At 49.0% G+C, this 21,166-nt stretch overlaps 9 protein-coding genes across 9 annotated transcripts; 7 read left to right on the top strand and 2 right to left on the bottom strand.

Annotated features, from left to right (window-relative positions):
* The first annotated feature begins 213 nt into the window (after positions 1-213).
* BDV37DRAFT_249464 (arginase family protein) lies at positions 214-1,202 on the top strand. Its single transcript, XM_032082085.1, has one exon. It carries the CDS (start codon positions 258-260, stop codon positions 1,143-1,145), a length of 888 nt encoding a protein of 295 aa, XP_031940957.1. The 5' UTR covers positions 214-257; the 3' UTR covers positions 1,146-1,202.
* Positions 1,203-1,551: 349 nt separating this feature from the next.
* On the top strand, positions 1,552-8,659 carry BDV37DRAFT_271921 (DNA-directed DNA polymerase alpha catalytic subunit POL1; the record flags this gene model as incomplete). Its single annotated transcript, XM_032084791.1, has 15 exons — positions 1,552-1,941; positions 2,000-3,715; positions 3,768-4,325; positions 4,380-5,120; positions 5,174-6,153; positions 6,378-6,381; positions 6,609-6,649; positions 6,733-6,914; positions 6,972-7,054; positions 7,109-7,653; positions 7,715-7,865; positions 7,925-7,990; positions 8,073-8,181; positions 8,247-8,462; positions 8,538-8,659. The coding sequence occupies 15 exons, from the start codon at positions 1,552-1,554 to the stop codon at positions 8,657-8,659; spliced, it is 5,904 nt and encodes a 1,967-aa protein (XP_031940956.1).
* BDV37DRAFT_129342 (uncharacterized protein) lies at positions 8,270-9,810 on the top strand. Its single transcript, XM_032078701.1, has 4 exons — positions 8,270-8,462; positions 8,538-8,705; positions 8,777-9,299; positions 9,789-9,810. Exons 2-3 carry the CDS (start codon positions 8,686-8,688, stop codon positions 9,237-9,239), a joined length of 483 nt encoding a protein of 160 aa, XP_031940955.1. The 5' UTR covers positions 8,270-8,462; positions 8,538-8,685; the 3' UTR covers positions 9,240-9,299; positions 9,789-9,810.
* BDV37DRAFT_249456 (DEAD-box ATP-dependent RNA helicase DBP2) lies at positions 9,509-12,163 on the top strand. Its single transcript, XM_032082084.1, has 4 exons — positions 9,509-10,757; positions 10,813-10,920; positions 11,413-11,541; positions 11,603-12,163. The coding sequence occupies exons 1-4, from the start codon at positions 9,743-9,745 to the stop codon at positions 11,812-11,814; spliced, it is 1,464 nt and encodes a 487-aa protein (XP_031940954.1). The 5' UTR covers positions 9,509-9,742; the 3' UTR covers positions 11,815-12,163.
* Positions 12,164-12,391: 228 nt separating this feature from the next.
* Positions 12,392-14,094, top strand: BDV37DRAFT_271919 (serine hydrolase domain-containing protein; the record flags this gene model as incomplete). Its single annotated transcript, XM_032084790.1, has 6 exons — positions 12,392-12,482; positions 12,572-12,800; positions 13,013-13,121; positions 13,199-13,279; positions 13,338-13,859; positions 13,936-14,094. The coding sequence occupies 6 exons, from the start codon at positions 12,392-12,394 to the stop codon at positions 14,092-14,094; spliced, it is 1,191 nt and encodes a 396-aa protein (XP_031940953.1).
* A 450-nt stretch (positions 14,095-14,544) lies between these two features.
* On the bottom strand, positions 14,545-15,664 carry BDV37DRAFT_249447 (uncharacterized protein). Its single transcript, XM_032082083.1, has 2 exons — positions 14,948-15,664; positions 14,545-14,873 (listed from the first exon to the last, which is right to left on the bottom strand). The coding sequence occupies exons 1-2, from the start codon at positions 15,189-15,191 to the stop codon at positions 14,755-14,757; spliced, it is 363 nt and encodes a 120-aa protein (XP_031940952.1). The 5' UTR covers positions 15,192-15,664; the 3' UTR covers positions 14,545-14,754.
* A 225-nt stretch (positions 15,665-15,889) lies between these two features.
* Positions 15,890-17,281, bottom strand: BDV37DRAFT_249445 (type 1 glutamine amidotransferase). Its single transcript, XM_032082082.1, has 3 exons — positions 16,740-17,281; positions 16,609-16,683; positions 15,890-16,547 (listed from the first exon to the last, which is right to left on the bottom strand). The coding sequence occupies exons 1-3, from the start codon at positions 17,106-17,108 to the stop codon at positions 16,263-16,265; spliced, it is 729 nt and encodes a 242-aa protein (XP_031940951.1). The 5' UTR covers positions 17,109-17,281; the 3' UTR covers positions 15,890-16,262.
* A 455-nt stretch (positions 17,282-17,736) lies between these two features.
* Positions 17,737-19,042, top strand: BDV37DRAFT_249444 (FMN-binding negative transcriptional regulator). The gene has a single exon (XM_032082081.1). The coding sequence runs from the start codon at positions 17,937-17,939 to the stop codon at positions 18,726-18,728; it is 792 nt and encodes a 263-aa protein (XP_031940950.1). The 5' UTR covers positions 17,737-17,936; the 3' UTR covers positions 18,729-19,042.
* On the top strand, positions 19,043-21,123 carry BDV37DRAFT_249442 (Zn(II)2Cys6 transcription factor domain-containing protein). Its single transcript, XM_032082080.1, has 2 exons — positions 19,043-19,172; positions 19,225-21,123. Exons 1-2 carry the CDS (start codon positions 19,083-19,085, stop codon positions 20,827-20,829), a joined length of 1,695 nt encoding a protein of 564 aa, XP_031940949.1. The 5' UTR covers positions 19,043-19,082; the 3' UTR covers positions 20,830-21,123.
* Positions 21,124-21,166: the final 43 nt, after the last annotated feature.

Here is a 21,166-nt window from a genome sequence, read left to right as displayed (position 1 = left end):
AGAGCCGGTCTTGGTTGTCCCTAGGGGATCTGAGTGCTCCGAAGCATCTTTGGGGGAATATCCTCGGGGAAATGCTTTTTGGGGAAACAATTTTGGGGGAATATCTCCGCAGATTGAAGTAAGCTTACAAATGTCCTCGGAGAACATATAGACGTCATTGTAGACGCCCGACACAACTATAGAACTATAAAGCTACAGATCTGACGATAAATTGGGGAGTAATAAGTCACCAAACACAGCTCCGAGAGAAAAAAAAAATGCCAACCAACACCATCACCCTAATTATCTCTCCCTACCATGTCGGCCTCCGCGATCACCGCGTAGGCAACGGCCCCCACCGCATCCGATCACTCGGCCTAATACCTACCCTTGAAGAACAGGGCCTCCAAATCCGCATCCATGAAATCCCCAGCGTGGACAACTTCGAAGGCGAGATCGGCCGAAGCTTCGAAATCCTCCGCCGGATTTCGGTCGCCGTCACAGAAGCCGTGGACAGCAACGCCTTTCCGTTGATTCTGGCGGGAAATTGCATGTCCAGCGCGGCCGTGGCCTGTGGCTTGAAAATTCAGGATCTATCTTTCATTTACTTCGATGCCCATGATGACCTGGACTCGCCAGATGTCAATGAAAATGGGTACTTTGATGCGATGGGCCTGTCGATGCTACGTGGTGAATCGTGGAAGACGTTAATGGGGACCGTGCCGAATTACAAACCGTTTAGCTACGAGGGCCGGTTTCTGTACTGTGGACTGCGGGACCAGTCTGATGTGCAGCGGCAGCGGGTCATTGATGCCGGTATGAAGGCTGTCTGGGGTGAGACGTCGAGGAAGGTTGACTTTGCGGGTGAGTTGAGATCGCAGTTGGAGGAGAGGTCGTATGGGTCTGCTCTCGTGCATCTGGATCTAGACGTTCTGGATGAGTCTTACGGGAAAGTCAATGACTATCCGTCGCCGGGAGGTTTGATGGAGGAGGATTTGGTGGCTTGTATGGATCTGGTGCCGAGATCATCTGAGCCTAGATCTTTGACGGTGTGTTCGTTTGATCCGGATGCTGGGGATGGGGATAAGATTGCCAGAATTGGGGTCCGGGCGATTAGAGCTTTTGTGGAGGCTTTGCTAGACACGGGGGTTCTGATTAGGAGTTAAGATGGATTATATGTAATAGGATAAGTGTCTTCATCATAGTTCAACAGAGGAGATATTCTCAGTCAAAAGCGAAACTTGAAAGCTCCATCGACTGAACGGAGTCTCAAAGAGATTACGACTCTTAGACATTTGTCCTACTCAGATTGTTAACTTCTATGCCAGCTGGTATAGGGCAATGATATGGAACTAACCGCTAGCGGTAATGGAAAAACCACTTAACGGCGATTGGGCGGTGAGCGCGTGTATCTCGCGTTCCGTTTACGCGTTGTCTCCGCGACGCCCGCCTTTGAACCACTAAACCCTTTCTCTAATCCACACCGCGGTAATCTCTGCGGAAATCAATTGAATCCACGAGAACAGGTGGTTAATGGACGCCAATCCTTAGGGATCTTCTATTTGTGGCGCCATGGCATCTGCCCGAGCTAAGTTGGCGGAGTTGCGTGCTCTGCGCGCTTCTGGAAAGAAACGTATATCGACATATGAGGTTGAAGAGCAGGATGATATCTATGAGGAGGTCGACGACGAAGGCTACAAGAAGATTATCCGTAACCGGCTCGACGAGGACGATTTCGTTGTTGACGATAATGGCGAAGGATATGCCGATGACGGCCGAGAGGTCTGGAACGAGCGGACGGCAGACTACTATGACAGTGAGAGTGACGATGGCGAATTACCTGCCAATAGCAAGGCTGCTAAAAGGAAACGTGAGGAGGAGAAGCAGAGAAAAGAGAAAATTAATAACGGCATATCCAAGTATTTCAACAAGGGAAGCGGCGCATCTGCCCCGAAGCCGAAGGTGAGTGCGACATTGCAATACTCTGAAATCTATATGATGTCTAATATGTTTCGCCTAGCCGGTCGCCTCTGCCGAAGATGAAGCATTCATGGCTGATCTCCTCGGCGAAGTTGATACCAACGTTGTCTCGAATCATGTCCCAACACAAAATGTGATCAAGTCTGAAACTCGACGCAAAGTTCGGATCCTTTCACCTCCTTTGTCCCACCGACCACGTCCGCAGAAGAAAGAGACGAAAGACGAGAACAGCGACCCGGTGTCACCAATTGGCCAGAAGCCGGACCTGGACCTGGATAACGATGACGGGCCTCTTCCGGTGGCAGACGATGACATTTTAATGAGCGACCCCATGCCGTCGTCTCCCGTCAGCAAGGCCGTTGAAAGGAAATCGGCCGTTACGGTAAAAGCGGAGGATTCTGACGAAGAAGACAATGATTTGATGGAAATTGCAGAGGCCAATGGACAACACGAGGCCAAGACGACGAGCGTCAACATGGCCGGGCGCCGGCCACCACCCAAGATCAAAAACGAAGCCTATTCCACCCCTGCAAATTCTTCCCCGGTGAAGTCGATGCCAGACGTTGCGAATGCATCATGGAATGATGTGAGGAACAAGTTGAATGTCCTCAGTAGCCCAGCATCGGAAACGCGGACGTTCGGAAAACTACGTGCGCAAGATGTTGTGGAGGAAGACGGAAGCCTGCGCATGTTCTGGATAGATTTCACCGAAGCTAATGGCAGTCTCTGCTTATTCGGAAAGGTTAAAAATAAGCAGACTGGAAACTACGCGAGTGCATTCGTTAAGGTCGACAATATTTTACGAAAGCTCTATTTCCTCCCACGGGAGTATAGGCATAAGCATGGCCGGGATACGGACGAAGAAGTGGATATGGAAGACGTCTACAATGAAGTTGACGGCATGATGTCGAGACTCAAGGTTGGGATGCATAAGATCAAGCCGTGCACAAGAAAGTATGCCTTTGAGATGCCCGGCATTCCGAAGGAAGCCGAATATTTGAAGTTGCTATACCCGTATGATAAGCCTGCTTTGCCTATGGATCTCAAGGGAGAGACATTCTCTCATGTCTTCGGCACCAACACCTCCTTGTTTGAGCAGTTTGTTCTTTGGAAGAACATCATGGGACCCTGTTGGCTCAGGTTTGAAGGAGCAGACTTCTCTGCTGTTAACAACGCGTCATGGTGCAAGTTCGAATGCCAAGTCTCTAAACCAGCACTTATTTCGCCAGTTCCAGACTCCGAGAACTTAGAGGCACCTCCTCTCACTTTGATGAGTCTTGCCTTCAGGACGCAATTGAACGTGAAAGAAAACAAACAGGAGATACTAATCGCAAGTGCTCGAGTGTACGAGAATGTTTCTCTTACGGACACAACTCCTCCTGAGAAGCTTCCTTGCAAGACTTTCACGGTGATGCGACCTGTGGGTTCATCATACCCCATGCATTTCGAAACTGAAACCAAGAAGCAACGAGGCACATATATCTTAGAAAGGAGCGAGCAATTCTTACTGAGTAAATTCTTGGCCTTGTTCGAGAAGATGGATCCTGATGTTTTGATGGGACATCAACTTCAAGAAGTCGACCTTAGCATCCTGCTCAACCGATTGAAGGAAAAGAAGACTCCTGGATGGCATCGATTGGGCCGGTTGAAGCGTGGAGATTGGCCCAAGAATTTCAACAGGGGCGGAGGTTTCTTCGCCGAGAGACATCTCATTGCGGGAAGATTGATGTGTGATGTGGCCAACGATATGGGCAAGGTGAGTTCCTCAACATTCGGGTAGTATTGGTGCTTGTACTGACAGGATATAGTCCCTCATGATGAAATGTCAATCGTGGAGTTTGACGGAGATGTCCAACCTTTATCTTGGACCAGGCAATGTACGGCAGGAACTGGATAGCGAAGCAGCATTGAAAACTTGGGCTACCACCAAAGATGGCCTCATGAACTTCGTGAACCATTGCGACACTGATACCTACTTCGTTGCCGCATTGGTACTGCGACTTCAAATGCTGCCTCTGACTAAGGTGCTTACCAATATTGCCGGTAATTCTTGGGCACGTACCCTTAGTGGTACACGAGCCGAGCGTAACGAGTACATTCTGCTCCATGAATTCCACCGGAATAAGTATATCTGCCCTGATAAGTACTCTGCCAAGCTACAGAAAGCGGAAGAGAAACTACAGGATGGCGATGACGATGATGCCACGGACAAGAAAAAGAAAGACAAGTACAAGGGTGGACTTGTTTTCGAACCCGAGAAAGGCCTCTACGATCGATTCGTTCTTGTGATGGACTTTAACAGTTTGTACCCGAGCATTATCCAAGAATACAACATCTGCTTCACGACGGTGGAACGGACTGCAACTGTAAGGGTCTTTGCTAAAAAGCTTTGTGCTAGTACAAACTGACATGATCTACAGGCCGAAAACGAGAATGAAGAGAAAGTCCCGGAAGTTCCTTCCTCGGATCAAGAACAGGGAATCCTCCCACGGCTTATTGCTACACTTGTCGGCCGTCGACGAGAGGTGAAAAAGTTAATGAAAGACAAACGCGCAACACCTGAACAGCTTGCGCTGTGGGACACGAAACAATTGGCTTTCAAGCTGACTGCTAACTCTATGTATGGATGCTTGGGTTACACTCAGAGTCGCTTCTACGCTCGTCCCCTGGCCATGCTCACCACGTTCAAGGGTCGTGAGATTTTAAGAAGCACAAAGGAACTGGCAGAATCGAAGCAGTTGAGAGTCATTTACGGTGATACCGACTCCGTCATGATCAACACAAACATGGATACACTAAGCGACGCCCTGAAGGTCGGAGAGGAATTCAAGAAGTCTGTGAATGAAAGATACCGGCTTTTGGAAATCGATATTGACAATATCTTCCGTCGACTGCTATTGCACGCCAAAAAGAAATATGCCGCAGTGAACATGATGGAGGTGGATGGCAAATATGTGGACAAGTTGGAAGTCAAGGGTTTGGATATGAAGAGGCGTGAATACTGCGCCCTGTCAAAGGAAGTGTCTCAGAGACTCCTGAATGAGGTTCTCTCCGGCGAAGACCAAGAGATCGTCCTCAATCGGGTCCATGACTATCTACGAGATTTAGCAGGCAAGATGCGAGAATTCGCTATTCCCGTCCAGAAATATGTAATTTACACTGTACGTTCATGTCCCCTTAAGTTAAAGTGAGTGAGGCGCTAATGTTTCCGCAGAAACTCTCTAAACGACCGGAAGAATATCCTAACAAGGAGACGATGCCGCCCGTTCAAGTGGCCCTCCGAGAGCTTTCCCGCGGCAAGTCAGTCCGGCCGAACGATGTCATCTCGTACATTGTGACAAATGGAGATTCCGAAACATCCTCCCTTGCCCCAGCAAAGCGCTCGTACACGCTTCAGGATGTGATGAAACCTGATTCAGGACTCAACCCCGATATTGAATTCTACCTCTTGAAGCAGATTTTCCCTCCCATTGAGCGTCTCTGTGCTCCGATTCCTGGAACTGATGCGGTTCGACTGGCCGAGTGCCTGGGCTTGGACGTCCGCAAGTATCAAATCAATACTTCTAGCGGTGGCAACCAGCAGAACACGGACATCTTCCCACTGGAGTCGCAAATTCCGGATTCTGTTCGCTTTGAGAATGCTGCCAGACTAACACTGACATGTCGGTTCTGTAAAGAGAAATCAGTCTTCGAAGGGCTTGCAGCATCATCCCATATGTGCAACGCCAATGGTCTTTTCTGTCCGAATGACGCTTGCCAGAAACAGTTCACTGTTTTGACGATCATCGCACAGCTAGAAAGCCAAATTCGGGCCCAAACCTCCAAGTACTACGAGGGATGGCTTGTGTGTGACGACTCCGCATGCGGTAACCGAACGCGGCAGATGAGTGTTTATGGCCATAGATGCCTGGGTCCCCGGGGTCACGCTGAAGGCTGTCTTGGCCGGATGTCTTACGAATACTCGGAGAAGCAACTTTACAATCAGTTGCTGTACTTTGCTGGTCTCTGGGACGTGGATAAGGCGCGGGTCGCCGCAGAGAAGGAAGCCAGTGGGGAGAAGAAAGATAGTGTCGTTGCTCTTGCTTCGTTTAACCGCGCACGGTTTGAGACGGTCAAAGGCGTGGTGGACGCGTATTTGAAGAAGTGCGGGCGGCAATGGGTTGAGATGGATACTCTGTTCCGCTTTATGCTACCGTAGACTTGACGCATGGAATATTAATTGACTGGCATCTGTATATAGTCTGCATGTTTGGATGGTTCGGGTCTGTTCTTTCTATCACTGCGGATAGCGCAATTGGTTTTATGTTTGGGATGATGGGATGAGGTTTATAAATATCAATGATAAGTTCGAAACGTCTGCCGTTCCACACGAGTGTAAAGGCACGTAGTTTGATTCCAATATGAAGATTATCTTGCAGAATCGTTCTTTCGTATCGTATCTAATGGGGAGTTCTGTTGGTCAGGAATAAATTATATCGAATGCCCCACACCCCGCCAAATAACTTCTTTGCCGCACTTCCGCCGGCTGTTAAACCAGTTACTAAAAAAGGACGACTGGTCCAGGCACATATCACCTCTGTCCATCTCTATCGGTGGATACTTTGTGAAATCACTGTGCAAATCGCTAATCTGCCATCATGTCGGTGAAGCGTGTTTTGGTTATTGCAGGTTCTGACAGCTCAGGTGGCGCGTATGTTTCACTCAATCCGATCTCATGCATTGCAGCGATCTGTTTCCACTCCTCGAGGAGCAGCCATACTAATGCATATTCAGTGGCCTGGAAGCAGACCAGCGGGTTCTAGCTGCGCATGGATGTTATGCGCTAACTGCGACCACTGGACTGACAGCCCAGAATACTCTGGGTGTACAGGATATCTTCGTTGTTCCGGCTGAATTTGTTAAGAAGCAAATCAATGCCGGTCTTGAAGATATTGGAGCGGATGCCGTGAAGCTTGGTAAACACTATCTTATTATTTTTATCTCATTGTAGGGTCTAGTCTGACCAATTCAAGGGATGCTTTCGTCCGCAGAGACAATTGATATTATTGCTGAAACGCTGGTGGCCCACCAAGTTCCGTCGGTGGTGTTGGATCCGGTAGCCCTTGTTCAAAACTGCCCGAGATACACTTAGCATCTAACATTACAGCAGGTGATGATCTCTACGAGTGGCTCTAAACTACTACCTGAAGAGGCCGTAGAAAAATTGCGGACGAAGCTTCTGCCACTGACGACCGTTCTTACTCCCAATATCCCCGAAGCGAAGCTGCTGCTGAAGGACGCCGGTCTAGACGTATCCGAGCCAGAGGGTCTCTCAGACGTCCTTCAGTTAGTCAAGCAAGTCAAAGCTCTAGGCCCCAAAGCTGTTCTCCTCAAGGGCGGGCATTTACCTCTCACCAAAGATCATAAAACCGCGCGCAACCAAGAAGAGGCTACCACAGTTATAGATGTGCTTTACGATGGAGAAGATGTAACACTCTTTGAGACAGAGTTCTTATTATCTAAGAACACCCACGGCACCGGATGTTCTCTTGCGTCTTCGATTGCAGCCAACCTTGCCTTAGGCAAAGATCTGAAGCGAGCAGTGCATAGTGCTGTTCGGTTTGTCGAGGCGGGAATCAAGACCAGCTTTGATATTGGAAAGGGAAGTGGCCCAATTAACCACTTCCACTCGGTGTATACGCTGCCTTTTGCGCCGTACGTTGCTATCTTATTTCTGGGCAGCATGAAAAGTGAGGGTGCTAATTAACACATAAAGTGGTCGTTTCTTAGAATATGTCCTGGACCGCTCCGATATTCGCCCGGTATGGCAGAAGTTTACCGAACATGACTTTGTTTTGGGCATGGGCAGTGGCACGCTTCCCGTGGAGAAATTCAAGGAGTACCTAGTGCAGGATTATCTCTATCTGGTAGGACCAATGTACTCTTCATTCGTCCTAAGGATTTTGTCTAACAAGGTGATATATAGGTCCAATTCGCTCGAAGCAATGCGCTGGCAGCCTACAAGGCTAAGAATATGGAATCCATTGCTGCAGTAAGTGAATCAGTTACTGTTGCTTCTCTTGCACAAGGCATTCGGCTGTTCGTGAGGGTTGACTTGGTTTGAACCATGATAGTCGGCACAGATCGTCCTACACATCCAGCGCGAAACAGCGTTGCACTTAGATTACTGTGCCTCCTTCGGACTATCAAAACAAGAGATGGAAAGAACGCCCGAAACTATCGGTATGTTAACAAATTAGTGCCATCACCTGTGTAATGCTGCTAACAAGTCGCCGTTGGGACAACAGCCTGTACTGCATACAGTAGGTACATTCTTGATGTTGGTCAATCCGAGGACTGGCTCGCGTTGCAAATGGCTCTTGCGCCTTGTTTAATTGGATACGGAGCCATTGCCCAGAGACTGTACACGGACAAGGACACTCTTCGGCAGGGCAACCGATACTGGAAGTGGATTGAAAACTACGTTGCGGAGGACTACTCAGAGGCAGTTCGATTGGGATCTGGTAAGCGGCCCAGAGAGCCCTGAAATCACCCCGTTCTCACCATGACGATGAGTTGCTGACTTGACTTTGCCGTAGAACTTCTTGAGAGACACATGCGCGAAGTTTCTCCGAGCCGAATGGAGGAGCTGATTAAGATCTTCATTCGGGCAACGGAGTTAGAGATCCGATTCTGGGACATGGGATTGGGTGCTCGATAAGAAAGAGAAGAAGGTCGAAGAAATGGATGTATAGTTACGAGGCAGGGTAGACAGATCCATAATACCCATTCAGTTCCATTCAACACAATGAACTAAGTTCAGCTTTGGCTCGACTAGGTTTAGTTCGGGATGGCGAAAAAGACACGAGATCCAAACAATGCAAACAGGGCATACAATGCATACCCGCCAGTCACGGGAGGCGGTGAGGGGAGCGACAAGCGGTGAATGGACGGTGTCGGCCAAAATCTGGCATTTTGCCCATCTTTGCCATTCTCATTCCTTGGGTCAAGTCTCCTGCACTAATCCAATCGGGAAAGCGTCGCCTTCGCCTCTTTTTCGCCTTCGACTTTTTTCTTCTCCTTCCCGCCCCATCGCGACTATTTTTTTTCTTCCTCCCCCATCTCCCTTATCTATCTCCCCTTCCTCCTCATCCTTGTTTTCCTTCTCTTGGACATTCTTTCGTCCTTTACCCTCGGTCTTTATTCTGGGAGAGACTATACAACATCCCCTTCCTTCATTTAACCCCATTCTTTTGAGTCTGTTGTTTTGCTCAGTTTTCTCATCTCACACCCGCCAATAAAAAAGACCGCATAATGTCTTACAACGGTGGCTATCAGCGCGACCAGCGCGACTCCTATCGGTAAGTGATTCTATCTAGAAAAATTATCTCATGTGAGGCGATGTTGGCACCTTTCCTCGGTCAGTCCTGCGCGGGTGCTATAGTCACCGCACTGTCTTTGCAGCCCAGTCGCAAGGCCTGATCTATGGCAACCCAACACATCCTCCTTTCCTTGGATTACTTCTTCGATACAGTGAATTGTGTGTGCTAACGTGGGCTTTTGTCATTCAGCTCCAGAAATGGTGGTGGTGGCGGCGGCGGATACTCGAATGGCGGCGGCTACTCCAACTCCAACTCCAACGGTTACTCTGGTGGTGGTGGTAGTGGTGGCTATGGAGGTGGTTACGGTGGCGGTAGCTACGGCGGTGGCTATGGCGGAAGAGGTGGTGGCGGCGGTGGTGGTGACCGGATGTCCAACCTCGGCGCTGGCTTGAAGAAGCAAGAATGGGGTATGTGTGATTCCTATGCAACGCGCTATCGTCAGAATTATGATGCTAATTTTTATTCTAGACTTGGATTCTTTACCCAAGTTTGAGAAATCTTTCTACAAGGAGCACCCCGATGTCGCCAGCCGGTCTCAGCGCGATGTCGACGATTTCCGTAAGAAGTTTGAGATGTCTGTGCAAGGAAAAAACATTCCTCGTCCTGTCGAGACCTTCGACGAGGCTGGTTTCCCCCAATACGTGTTAAGCGAAGTTAAGGCTCAGGGTTTCGAACGCCCTACCGCAATTCAGTCTCAGGGATGGCCCATGGCTCTCTCTGGTCGTGATGTTGTTGGTATCGCCGAGACCGGTTCCGGAAAGACTCTGTCCTACTGTCTTCCTGCTATTGTCCACATCAACGCTCAGCCCCTTCTTGCTCCTGGTGACGGCCCTATTGTTCTCGTCCTCGCCCCTACCCGTGAATTGGCAGTCCAGATCCAGACCGAAATCACCAAGTTCGGAAAGTCCTCTCGCATTCGCAACACCTGTGTTTATGGTGGTGTCCCCAAGGGCCCCCAGATCCGTGACTTGAGCCGTGGTGTCGAAGTCTGCATTGCTACTCCTGGTCGTCTCATTGACATGCTCGAGGCCGGCCGCACCAACCTCCGCCGTGTCACTTATCTTGTTCTTGACGAGGCCGACCGCATGCTGGACATGGGTTTCGAGCCCCAGATCCGCAAGATCATCTCTCAGATTCGCCCTGACCGTCAGACTTGCATGTGGTCCGCCACATGGCCCAAGGAAGTTCGTCAGCTTGCTTCGGATTTCCTCAATGATTACATCCAAGTCAACATCGGTTCCATGGACTTGTCCGCTAACCACCGTATCACGCAAATCGTCGAGGTCGTGTCAGACTTTGAGAAGCGCGATAAGATGATCAAGCACCTTGAGAAGATTATGGAGAACCGCGGCAACAAGTGCCTCATTTTCACTGGAACTAAGCGTATCGCCGACGAAATCACTCGCTTCCTTCGTCAGGACGGATGGCCAGCCCTCTGTATGTTTTGTCTTCCACCTACTTTAATCGAACACTTGGCTAACTCTTGGAACAGCTATTCACGGTGACAAGCAACAACAAGAAAGAGATTGGGTCTTGAACGAGTTCAAGACGGGCAAGAGCCCAATCATGGTGGCTACTGATGTGGCTTCCCGTGGTATCGGTATGATGAACTTGCGATTTACCCCCTTCCCCTCCCCCTTTCCCCTTCCTTCCTTGAAAGCACCCTCACCCGTATTGAGGTTGTGTGACCATGGCACGGTGCTTAACTCTCTTCCAACATGTGTTGGCGTATATGACTCGTCCAGGCTTTGTCGGGTCTCCTGAATTGGTTCTCATGCCAGGAGGACCTTGGACTCACAGTGCAGTGTAGCAGACGTATTATTTCTTCTGTTCTGATTCTCCATCTCTTCTCTGAACCTCGATGGTCGAGAGACGGGGTTTCTTCTTGTTCCGACATGATCAAGCTGCATTCCAAGGTTACTCTAGGACCGCGATTTTCACCAGCCCAGGGACCTAACCCGCAACGGATCTTGATTTGAAAAGTCCGAGAGAGAGTGATGCATCAAGTCTCACACGACTGATAAAGGGCTCATAGGCCACCTTGCTATTTTGACTAATGCTCTGTTTGCTAACATAAGTTTGTGTTTTGAAGATGTTCGCGACATTACTCATGTGCTGAACTATGACTACCCCAACAACTCGGAAGACTATGTTCACCGTATTGGTCGAACTGGTCGTGCCGGTGCCAAGGGTACCGCCATCACTTTCTTCACCACTGACAGTAAGTTCCCGGACGGGCTCTCCTCTCCTACGACTGGCAATGCTAACGTATCTCGCACCAGACTCTAAGCAGGCTCGTGACTTGGTCACTATCCTTACTGAGGCTAAGCAGCAGATTGACCCCCGTCTCGCCGAGATGGTTCGCTACAGCGGTGGCGGTGGCGGCGGCCGTGGCGGCTATGGCCGCTGGGGTGGCCGTGGTGGTGGTCGTGGCCGTGGCGGCAACTACACTGCTTCCAATGCCGCTCCCCTTGGAGGCAACCGCCGTTGGTAAACTGCTCGTAATGCCCAGTTCAGTCATTGAGCTTGTATTCCCATGTCGCATCGGTAGATCTTGCTTTCCCTCGCATTCGGTATCCATTGTAACTCTTTACGGGCGGCGTTCGTCGAAGTCACGATAGACTATTATGCGGTTTTTGTTTTCTTTCGCTTCTCCGTTTACAGGTTCTTTCGAACTCATGCGGATACGGGTTAATTCTGGTTTCGTTGCCCTTTACGTATCTTAAAAAAGTTGTGTATCTCCTAGCGCATATTGAGAAGAGCTGAGGTTAGATAGTCTAGTCTCATGCAATGTATTTATCTGCTTATGACTCGTCAAATATACGCTTGACTTGCGTTATCATTCTGTTCCTCGTATAGATACTCTTTTCGGCCGATTAACCCCACACCACACCCTCGGTCCTACTCTCTACTCAAAGCGATGGTTGCTTGCAACCTCGGCTATCCTGGAGTACAATATATTTCGCCCTTCTCAAAACCCCCATACAAAGAGATCGAGCTATCCCATGTGGTTGTCAAGCTCGGATCTGAATATCTACGTAGGTGTGAATGTTCAAAGCAACCAGACAGCAATGAACAAGGTGGACAAGATTCTAGACCAGTTCACAGACCCCTTGACTGGGTCAGTGCATGGCGCCGTTTTCATCGCAATTGACAGTTCAGGTACCGTATTACTTGTGATTTACTACGGATTGCATCTTTTAGATCTGCCCTTCGTTATACATATGACCATTCTGACGGCATATTAACAGGGAATGTCCTCTATCGTCGTGCTGCCGGCAAAGCGAACCTTGATGATGAAAGGGCACCTGCTTTGCAGATCGATTCTCTGTACTGGATTGCTTCCATGACAAAGCTGGTGACCGCAGTGGCTGTGATGCAACTTGTGGAGCGAGGCATTGTATCACTTGAAGATGATGTCCGGGCAATAGTCCCCGAGCTCCGCGATATACAAATTCTAGAAGATATGAGGAACGGTGTGTGTACACTCTACATAGAATTACCCAACATATACACTCAATCGCTGATCTTATATTCCTAATCTGCAGACAAGGGGCTCTCGCCAGAGTTGAGCCAACCACATCTGAAGCCTCTTCAAGGAAAGATAACTCTCCGGTAAGCATCCACTATGAGAAGTGGTAATGACCTTACAGGCTTACGTTGGGACCCTTTATCTAACACATTCCATGTAGAAGTCTCATGTGTCATACAGCCGGCTTCGTGTATGACAGCTCATCGCCACTGCTGCAACAGTGGTCTAAATCCCAGGGTCGAACAGCATACACATTTTGTGGCAGCATGGCAAGTGCCTCTTACCGCTGTAACCCGAAGCAGTGTATAGCACCTCTAGCTAATACACCTGTAATCTATCCCAACAGGCTGGCTACCATCACCCGCTACTTTTCGAGCCCGACACCTCTTGGGGATATGGGGCTGGCTTAGATTGGGCTGGTCGAGTGGTAAGCCTTCCTATATCCTTCCTACTTTTTCATTCGCTCAGAGACTAACCATCCGTAGATGGAATGCGTGACAAATTCTACTCTGGAGGATTATATGCGGACGCATATCTGGTCTAAGCTTGGCGTCGTGTCAACAACCTTCCACCCAGAACTGTACCGCGAGACGCTTCCACCACAAATGGGAATGGGATATCGCGTGAGCGTCGGCCAGGGTGTCAAGTCTCTGAAGTCAGGCCCTGTCATCCTCAAACAGCCAGCGCAGCATGATCTTGGGGGTATAGGGCTCTTCAGCACGCCGATGGATTTTGTCAAGTTACTATCGGCGCTTCTGGGTGGTGGACACCCACTGCTCACTCGAGAGAGTGTCGATATTCTACTGCAGCCACAGCTCAATGATGCATCTCGTGAAGCAATGCCGAGACCTCTTGGAGCTCAGATGAGACGGGTGTTGGCAATCCAAGACGTTGGCGACACCCAACAGGCGGATCATTCTCTTGCTGGGACAATCGTCTTGAAGGATATTGCTGGTCGGAGGCGAGCTGGTACGGTCAACTGGAGTGGGCTACCGAATTTGCACTGGGTAAGTTTTTAAGTCAAGGATGACTTTTCATCTTGAGCTTGGGATTAATTTGTTAATCATGTTTGATTGACTATAGTGGATCGATCGGCAAACAGGTATCGCAGCTACGTTATTCACGCAGGTCATGCCACCGGGAGATGCCGCTGCCACTAGCCTTCTTATTAATTTGGAAGAGAGTCTTTATGCAGCGTTGGACGAGGGTGCTGCCCGTATGGATGTTTCTGTGAAACTATAGCAAATAGGCATCTCTGACGATATTCTGGTCGGGATGCACTAATTTTTCTACCTTTTTTTTTGTGTACATAAGATACGGTGCAAGTACTGAGAGACATACGTTGCTCCAAAGCTCTGACTAGGGCTCAATCTACTATGACCGTCCTGTAAATATAGTCTGCTGGATGGCGGACCAAAACCAACCTGTTTTTCTTAACCACGCAGACCACTTTATTTCCACGTGGTACTATCAATGTACTCTAGACCTGAATTTCTCACAGTCCAAGCCATCTGCATGGTCTGTCTATTCACTCCCCTATAAAACTCCGATGACTCCAGCCGCTTAACACGTCGGGACCCCTCAGCTTGTAAATTGTAGTCAAGGCCGTCAATTCCAAATTGCGTCGAAGAATACGGGAGTGCCGATTGGATAATTTCTAACATAACCGTAAGAATTCCACAAAGAAGCCAATCCCATAAATCATCATCATTATTATATATATAAGTTATTATAAGACTATACATCGCTGTACATCAAATCATGTCAAATAGTAAGAATCGTATCGTATCCCATCTCCCGGCCCATCCCGAGTCCACACACACACACACATCGTGGGGTCACATTTCACATAAGAAAAGATAAAAAAAGAACATGCAAGTCCCAGATCCCTTGCTTCTTGGTTTAGGCAAGGGAGGGACACTCGACAATGTAGCTGCCGTACTGCTCATCGCCGGAAAGACAGGTCTTCACCTCGACTTCCTGGCGATTGGCGCTGCAGCTGACGTCATTGTAAACAGCCACTGGGATTCGGTTAGGACATTGTACGAAAAAGAAAACTAAGGGGAAAAAGAAAAGCGTGACTGGAATCGCTTACAGGTACAGTTTGCCTGGTACTTGTACTCGAAGCTCACGGACTTGATGGTGGTCGGGCCGGGGAAGATCTGGCACTGGTTGATGCGGTCGCCGTACACGCCCAGCTCGCCCTGGTTTAGGGCCGAGCAGCCGGATTCGCCGAAGAGCCGGAGCTGCACAAAGCGCGTGTCGCCGACGGGCGTAGGCGCTGCGGAGACGCCCATGCCCAGGGCGATGGTGGAGGCAAGGATGGTGGTGAAGAGCATTTTGAGGGTGGTTTTGTTTGGTGGTTGTTGTTGTTGGTATTGTTGTTATTGTTGCTGCTGTGGTGTGGTGGATGTGTGAGGGTTCTTGTATGAGAGTTTGTTGTGGCGTGGTGGCTGGGGAGGTTGGGGTTGATGATGGTATTTTGTGGGGTTGTGTTGACTGATCTTCGCCGGGATCAAGCTTGGGTTAAATAGTTTGGTGATGGACAGTCCAACTGTAGATCGACATGGAGAATGTAGTGGAGTACTAGTAATTCTATAATTGTATCCTGGAAGGCAGTGCTGGTTCCCTAAAATCTGACCTCGGTATTAATAGTAAAATGGACGGGATGCGGGCGCAGACGTATGTTTCACTGACTCCGCCTCTTCCGTGTGCATAGCGAAAAGTGGAGGGACTCGATATCGGAATGACAACTTGTGTCTAGTGTGATCTTGCGGAGCTCGAGAGCTATCCACCAAGCTTTCGTGGCAAACTAGATAAATATGCACGGTGAGATCGAGACTTGGCTGTGAATCAGGGTCTTCCCTAACGCATACGTAGTGCTGGTTGTCTACTCCGTTGTCTTCAGTCCATCACGATCCACGGGACTCACCTGGAGAGACAATTTTCTATAAATATAGCTTGGGGACTGGATTCCTGGAGTTGAGTAGACTATCTCCACTGTTTACGTGGCACGCCTCAAGTTCTGGACTTCAACCGTCGAATAAAAGACGGGCGCCTGATCGGTCGAAAACCTGAAATGAGGTCTCCCATTCTATATATAAACCTATGGAAATCTTCAATCTATGTGTCAGGATTGACTAATTAATAGGTTTAGCTTTCAATCTATCTCCGATTGGACATTCCGGCTGCTTGGTTGCTCGCTAATAGGAACAAGGCTTGTATATCCCATCACTGGATGATGTTTTCTCATGATGTACTGCCTCTATGATCATAGACTCGCGATAAGGGACCCTTTTGTACAAAAGATACTCGCTTTTGTACATCTCTGCAACTGAACCTAAGATAATATTATGTGACATATCTTCCCGAACAGCAGCTATTCTATCTCCAGACATTGCAACAGTGCCTCACTCCCTCACCCACTCAATGACCCGTTTTAGCACCTTGGCGCCATCAGTTGGCTGATCGAGCTTCTTCAGATGATCCTCTAGTTCCTCCTGAGAGAGATTTCCATTGTAAACATCGTCCTCTTCCAACAACAATTTCTTGGCGAGCGCGGCCGGGACCTCTGGATGTGCTTGGAACGACAAGACCGTATTCTCTTGATTCACGAACATTTCATGGTTCTCAGCCAAGTGAACAAAGCCCAATCCGGGCTTTGCCACCTCTCGTACATGGAACTCTGGCAATTTCTTGGGGGTTTTTTATTAATAGGAAAGGCGAGGGAAGGGAGAAATCAAGGGAAAAACGCACATAAGAGTGAATGTCTGCGGCACAAGCGAAGAATTTCTTCCCGGCTTCTGTCAATTTTACGTCTTCAAGGCCAGCCTAGAATCTAGTATAAGTTTATGGTGCGTCAGTAACCAGTTAAATGTAGTACTTACAATCGGTCCCGTGGGCACGGCCTGTACCTCTCCACCAAATGCCCTCGAAATAGCCTGGTGGCCCCAGCAGATCCCTAGGATCTTGGTCTTAGGGGACTCCCGCGCTGTTTTGCGTAGGAATTCTAATACACCCAGGACCCAGGGCTCAGACGACGAGGCATCCGCTTTGCCTCCACTCAGGACGATCAGGTCGTATTCTTGGGGGTTAGGGAAGCTGCCCTGGAAGACTGGGTCGTACATGTCGATCTGGGAGTCGGGTGCAGCGGCTTCAAAGGCAGCATGATATGAGTCCCTGACATCATTCCAGAAGTCGGTATTAGGGGGCGTGTTGACGAGGACAGCGATCCGCAGTGGTTCTGGGCTGCTCATCGTGCTGGATGATTGTTGGATTGAGTATAAGTGTGGGAGAGAGAGAGAGAAGCGTTGGATTGATTGTCTTGTTGGAGTACTCAGACTGATGCTTATGTATACTTATATAGATCATTCTCTACTCTCTCCTGGTATCTAACTTGCCTTCTATTCGATTCTACATAGGGACGGAATAAAGGCAGATCGTTCATGTTGATAGGGCATCGCAATTGCACACCGTTTATGGTAAGATCGGTCCACCTGAGGCAGAGAATTTCTTCCAGGCACTGTTGCCCCTGGAACTTTAAGGCAAGACCTACGGTAATGTCCACCCAAGGGAAATGATCCAAATACTACGAGTGACCCTATCCATAGGACCAAGTAGATATCGTGATATATCGCGCTAACCAGATTGAGCGACCAGATTCCGAAGTGGGTCTTAACTACTCCAATAATGCGTTGGGAAGAGTCCCGCAATTTACCGAATCGGGTGAGCAAGAACGACGAGCCAATGAGAGGATAGCCAATGTATACCTTGGCAATCAGGAATCAAAATCTCCATCAGTATGAAAAACGTCTCTTCTTAGTATTCCCAATCATAATCTTCTCATATGGTCGACCGTCGACAAAGGAATCATCAATTGCATGTGTTGACTCACCAACGAGAGATTTCAGACCCGCTCTTATGACTCGATAGGAGGTTCTAGGCTCTGACTGTGGCCAACGCAGGAATGGGCTGAGAAACGGTGACTAGGCTCCAGTCTCCGTCAAGGGTATACAAACCAGCTCAATCCCGAACATCCCTTCCTTTCTCATACCTCTTCGAATATATCCCCTCGAGATCTAACCATGTTCCTTCCAAGTGTACACGCCGAATCCGACACGGACGTTCTCTTCCAATTCATCCAAGAGAACCCCCTAGGAATCCTCATCACGGGCATCAATTCCTCCACCCAGGACTTTCTCCAATGCACCCATGTCCCATTTGTGCTTGATATTCCCGGCACTGGGGACAACATTTCAGCCACCCCCCAGCTTCGCGCCCACATCGCGAAGCAGAACCCCCAAGCGAAGGCCATGATCGAGGCAGTCGACGGCAAGCCACCGGGGGTTCTCTCCCTTGACCAGGATGTCCTAGTAGTCTTCAACGGACAGCACGATCACTACGTGACTCCCAAATACTACACCGAGACCAAGCCGGACACCGGCAAAGTCGTGCCCACCTGGAACTACTCCGCCGTTCAGGTCTATGGGAAGTTGTCGCTCTACTACGATTCCAAGACCCTGGAGGCAGGGTCCTTCCTGGCGAAACAGATGCATGATTTGTCGGAGCAATGCGAGAGAACGATTATGGGGTTCACGGGTGGGGATAGGCCGCAGCCGTGGAAGGTTGCGGATGCCCCGGAGCGGTACATTGAGTTGATGCAGAGGAATGTTGTGGGGATCAAGATCGAGATTGGCAAACTTGAGGGCAAGTTCAAGATGAGTCAGGAGATGAGACGGGGGGATCGAGATGGTGTTGTCAGGGGGTTTGCAAAATTGGGAGGGGAAACTGGAGAGGCCATCTCATCGTTGGTCAAGGAGCGAGGGGAGCTCCATGATAAGAAGAAGGAGGAGCTGAAAGCTGCGAAGGAAGGGTAGTTTGCTTTACGATGTCATTAGTTCCTAACGGACTTGACGAGTCTAAGAGTCTTGTTGAATGAGGGTACAAATAGCATGGTTTAGTTTGTCTCTGATTACTCTGTTGTGTACACTATCAGCAGAACATGTCCATATGAAACAAGGACCACGTCATTTAGCCATCTATCCGACGAAGACTGTCGCTTCTCTGTTGGAAGTTGAACCGAATGGTGGACATTCTACAGGCCATCCTAATCAGGATTAGCTTTGGGGTTGCGGGATAAATTTAGTATGGTTGCATCTTGCCACTCCATCCATCATCAACTGACTCATATACTCCGACAGCATCAGAACACACCACAATTATTATGCCATATGTACAAACCTGCGCCGCCTAGACCAAGAAAGACAAACATCATACGTTCGCGCAATGGCTGTAAGAGCTGTCGCGATCGAAGAACAAAGGTTGAATTGCTGTAGAGAATTGCGATTATCATGGCGCTAACATTGCGTAAAGTGTGATGAGCAGAAGCCAACATGCGGAACCTGCGCAAGACTGGACAAGCGCTGTGAATATGTCCAGCCTGTGCTCAAATTTCAGAACATAACGGTGCAGGATTCAAACAGAGTATCATCCTCGTATGACACTCCATCCACAGAGAGGCAATGGTTGGCTGGCAACGAGAGGCTTGCTATCCAAGCTACACAAGGTGGCCCCCGGATAGGAAGCCATGGAATAACCAAATCGTTGCAAGTAACAGAGAGAGATATCTTTTACACCACGTATTGGGAGGATAACTGCTTACCAGCCTTACACCCAATGTTCCACTCTGCCACTCTGTTGACCGCTGATCATCCCATCCTCAACGATGCTATCCTGGCTCTGTCCTCTTGCAACATCAGCCGTCTCTATAGTGAACGCAGAACATCTTCCACCGGGCTGATGGGGCCGTTGAGCCCCAGTCTCATCCATCAAACAAGAAGTCATTTGTACTACTCGTCGGCGATCAGGAGACTAGCCACAATGAAAGCATCCGACTATCGCCACAATGCCACAGTTGTATTCATTGTCCTTGTTCTATTCGCCCACCTAGAATCGGCAATGGGCAATTTTCAAGCCTTTTATTGCCACGTGCAAGGGATGATGAGTTTTCTAGTTGACTGGCGTGAAGGAGCCGGAGATGTAGCCATCAAGCCCCTCCTCAGGTCATGGATGCAGACTCGGTACGTCGTGTGGTGGGCTCGTGCCTATTTCAGCTCGTTGGATATACATCAGCAGCTACCGTCGATCCCCTTACCCATCTCACTGAAAGAAGAACCCCGTACACTCCACGACCGACGTGTCAAGGTACTAAGCATCATGTGTGAATCACATCGGCTGAACTACAAGGCTGTGCTCCAGCAGTTCAAGAATATGAGGTCCGAAGAAGAGGCCAAACATGAAAACAACCGGTGCTACGCTGAATGCGCTTCCCTCCTATGTCACGAGGCTACGAAGTTAGACGAGTGGCTGTTGCATCTTCCGCCATCTGAGCTACCAATTTACAGACTCAATGATACGAGTAGCACGACAATCCATTTCCAATCTCACGACGCAGCTCTCAACTACGCCTACTATGTAGTAGCGCGTATAATGCAGTGTACTGGTCTCTTGCAAGAACTATGCAATCCGTCCACTTCAGGCTACGAAGGTGAATGCTCCCAAACGGAGCTTTGGGCGCAGACCTTAGTACAGATAGCGCAAGGTACAGAGATGCGGACGTCTCTCACCAGAAACAGTTATACAATCGGGTTCTCGGGCTTACTACTGGCGGGGGTTCTTCGATGCCAAAGTCTTTCTGTCGGCCTGGAGATCCAAAACTGGTTACAAACGCTGCAGGATCTGCAGCCAACTGAAGAAGGAGCTTTCCCAGTTTACCAGACTTTAAGTGTCGTCAAGGTCATCAATCAACAGAGGATGGTTGGCCGAGACGTGTTTGCTGTCACGCAGCCGGTGGACGATGGCGGTGGACACCCCAAGGTCACGGCCTACAATAGCCAGTTTATCAGCAGTCTCTTGTTTCACGGCAGATGTCGGATAAGGAACTGTCTCTTCGAGGAATGCATTACTCTGAATGTTTAGATCTATATCCAAGGTCGACAATCAATACCGCAGCTTCAGGCGATTTTACACAACAATTCTTCTACTCTCGAACAACACCATGGCAATACACAAGTCAATCCATGTGCAAGCGGATGCAGAGGCTGACCATGAAAGCCATCTTTTTCCAACATTGTGGGTCTTCGGCGTTGGTTACGGGGTTTTGATGTCTTTCGATATAGATTAGAATTTAGCTGTAGTTACTTGGGTGTTCACATCTAGCCGGCCCTGTTTTCAAAGTTTTTAGTTAATACAACTGTTTTCAATATGAATAAAGCCTATCCATTATTGATCAAAAAACCACCTATTATTAATGAAT

The sequence above is a fragment of the Aspergillus pseudonomiae genome (assembly GCF_009193645.1).
Source record: "Aspergillus pseudonomiae strain CBS 119388 unplaced genomic scaffold BDV37scaffold_37, whole genome shotgun sequence".
Lineage (NCBI taxonomy): Eukaryota > Fungi > Ascomycota > Eurotiomycetes > Eurotiales > Aspergillaceae > Aspergillus > Aspergillus pseudonomiae.
This window is presented reverse-complemented; position numbering and strand designations above follow the sequence as displayed.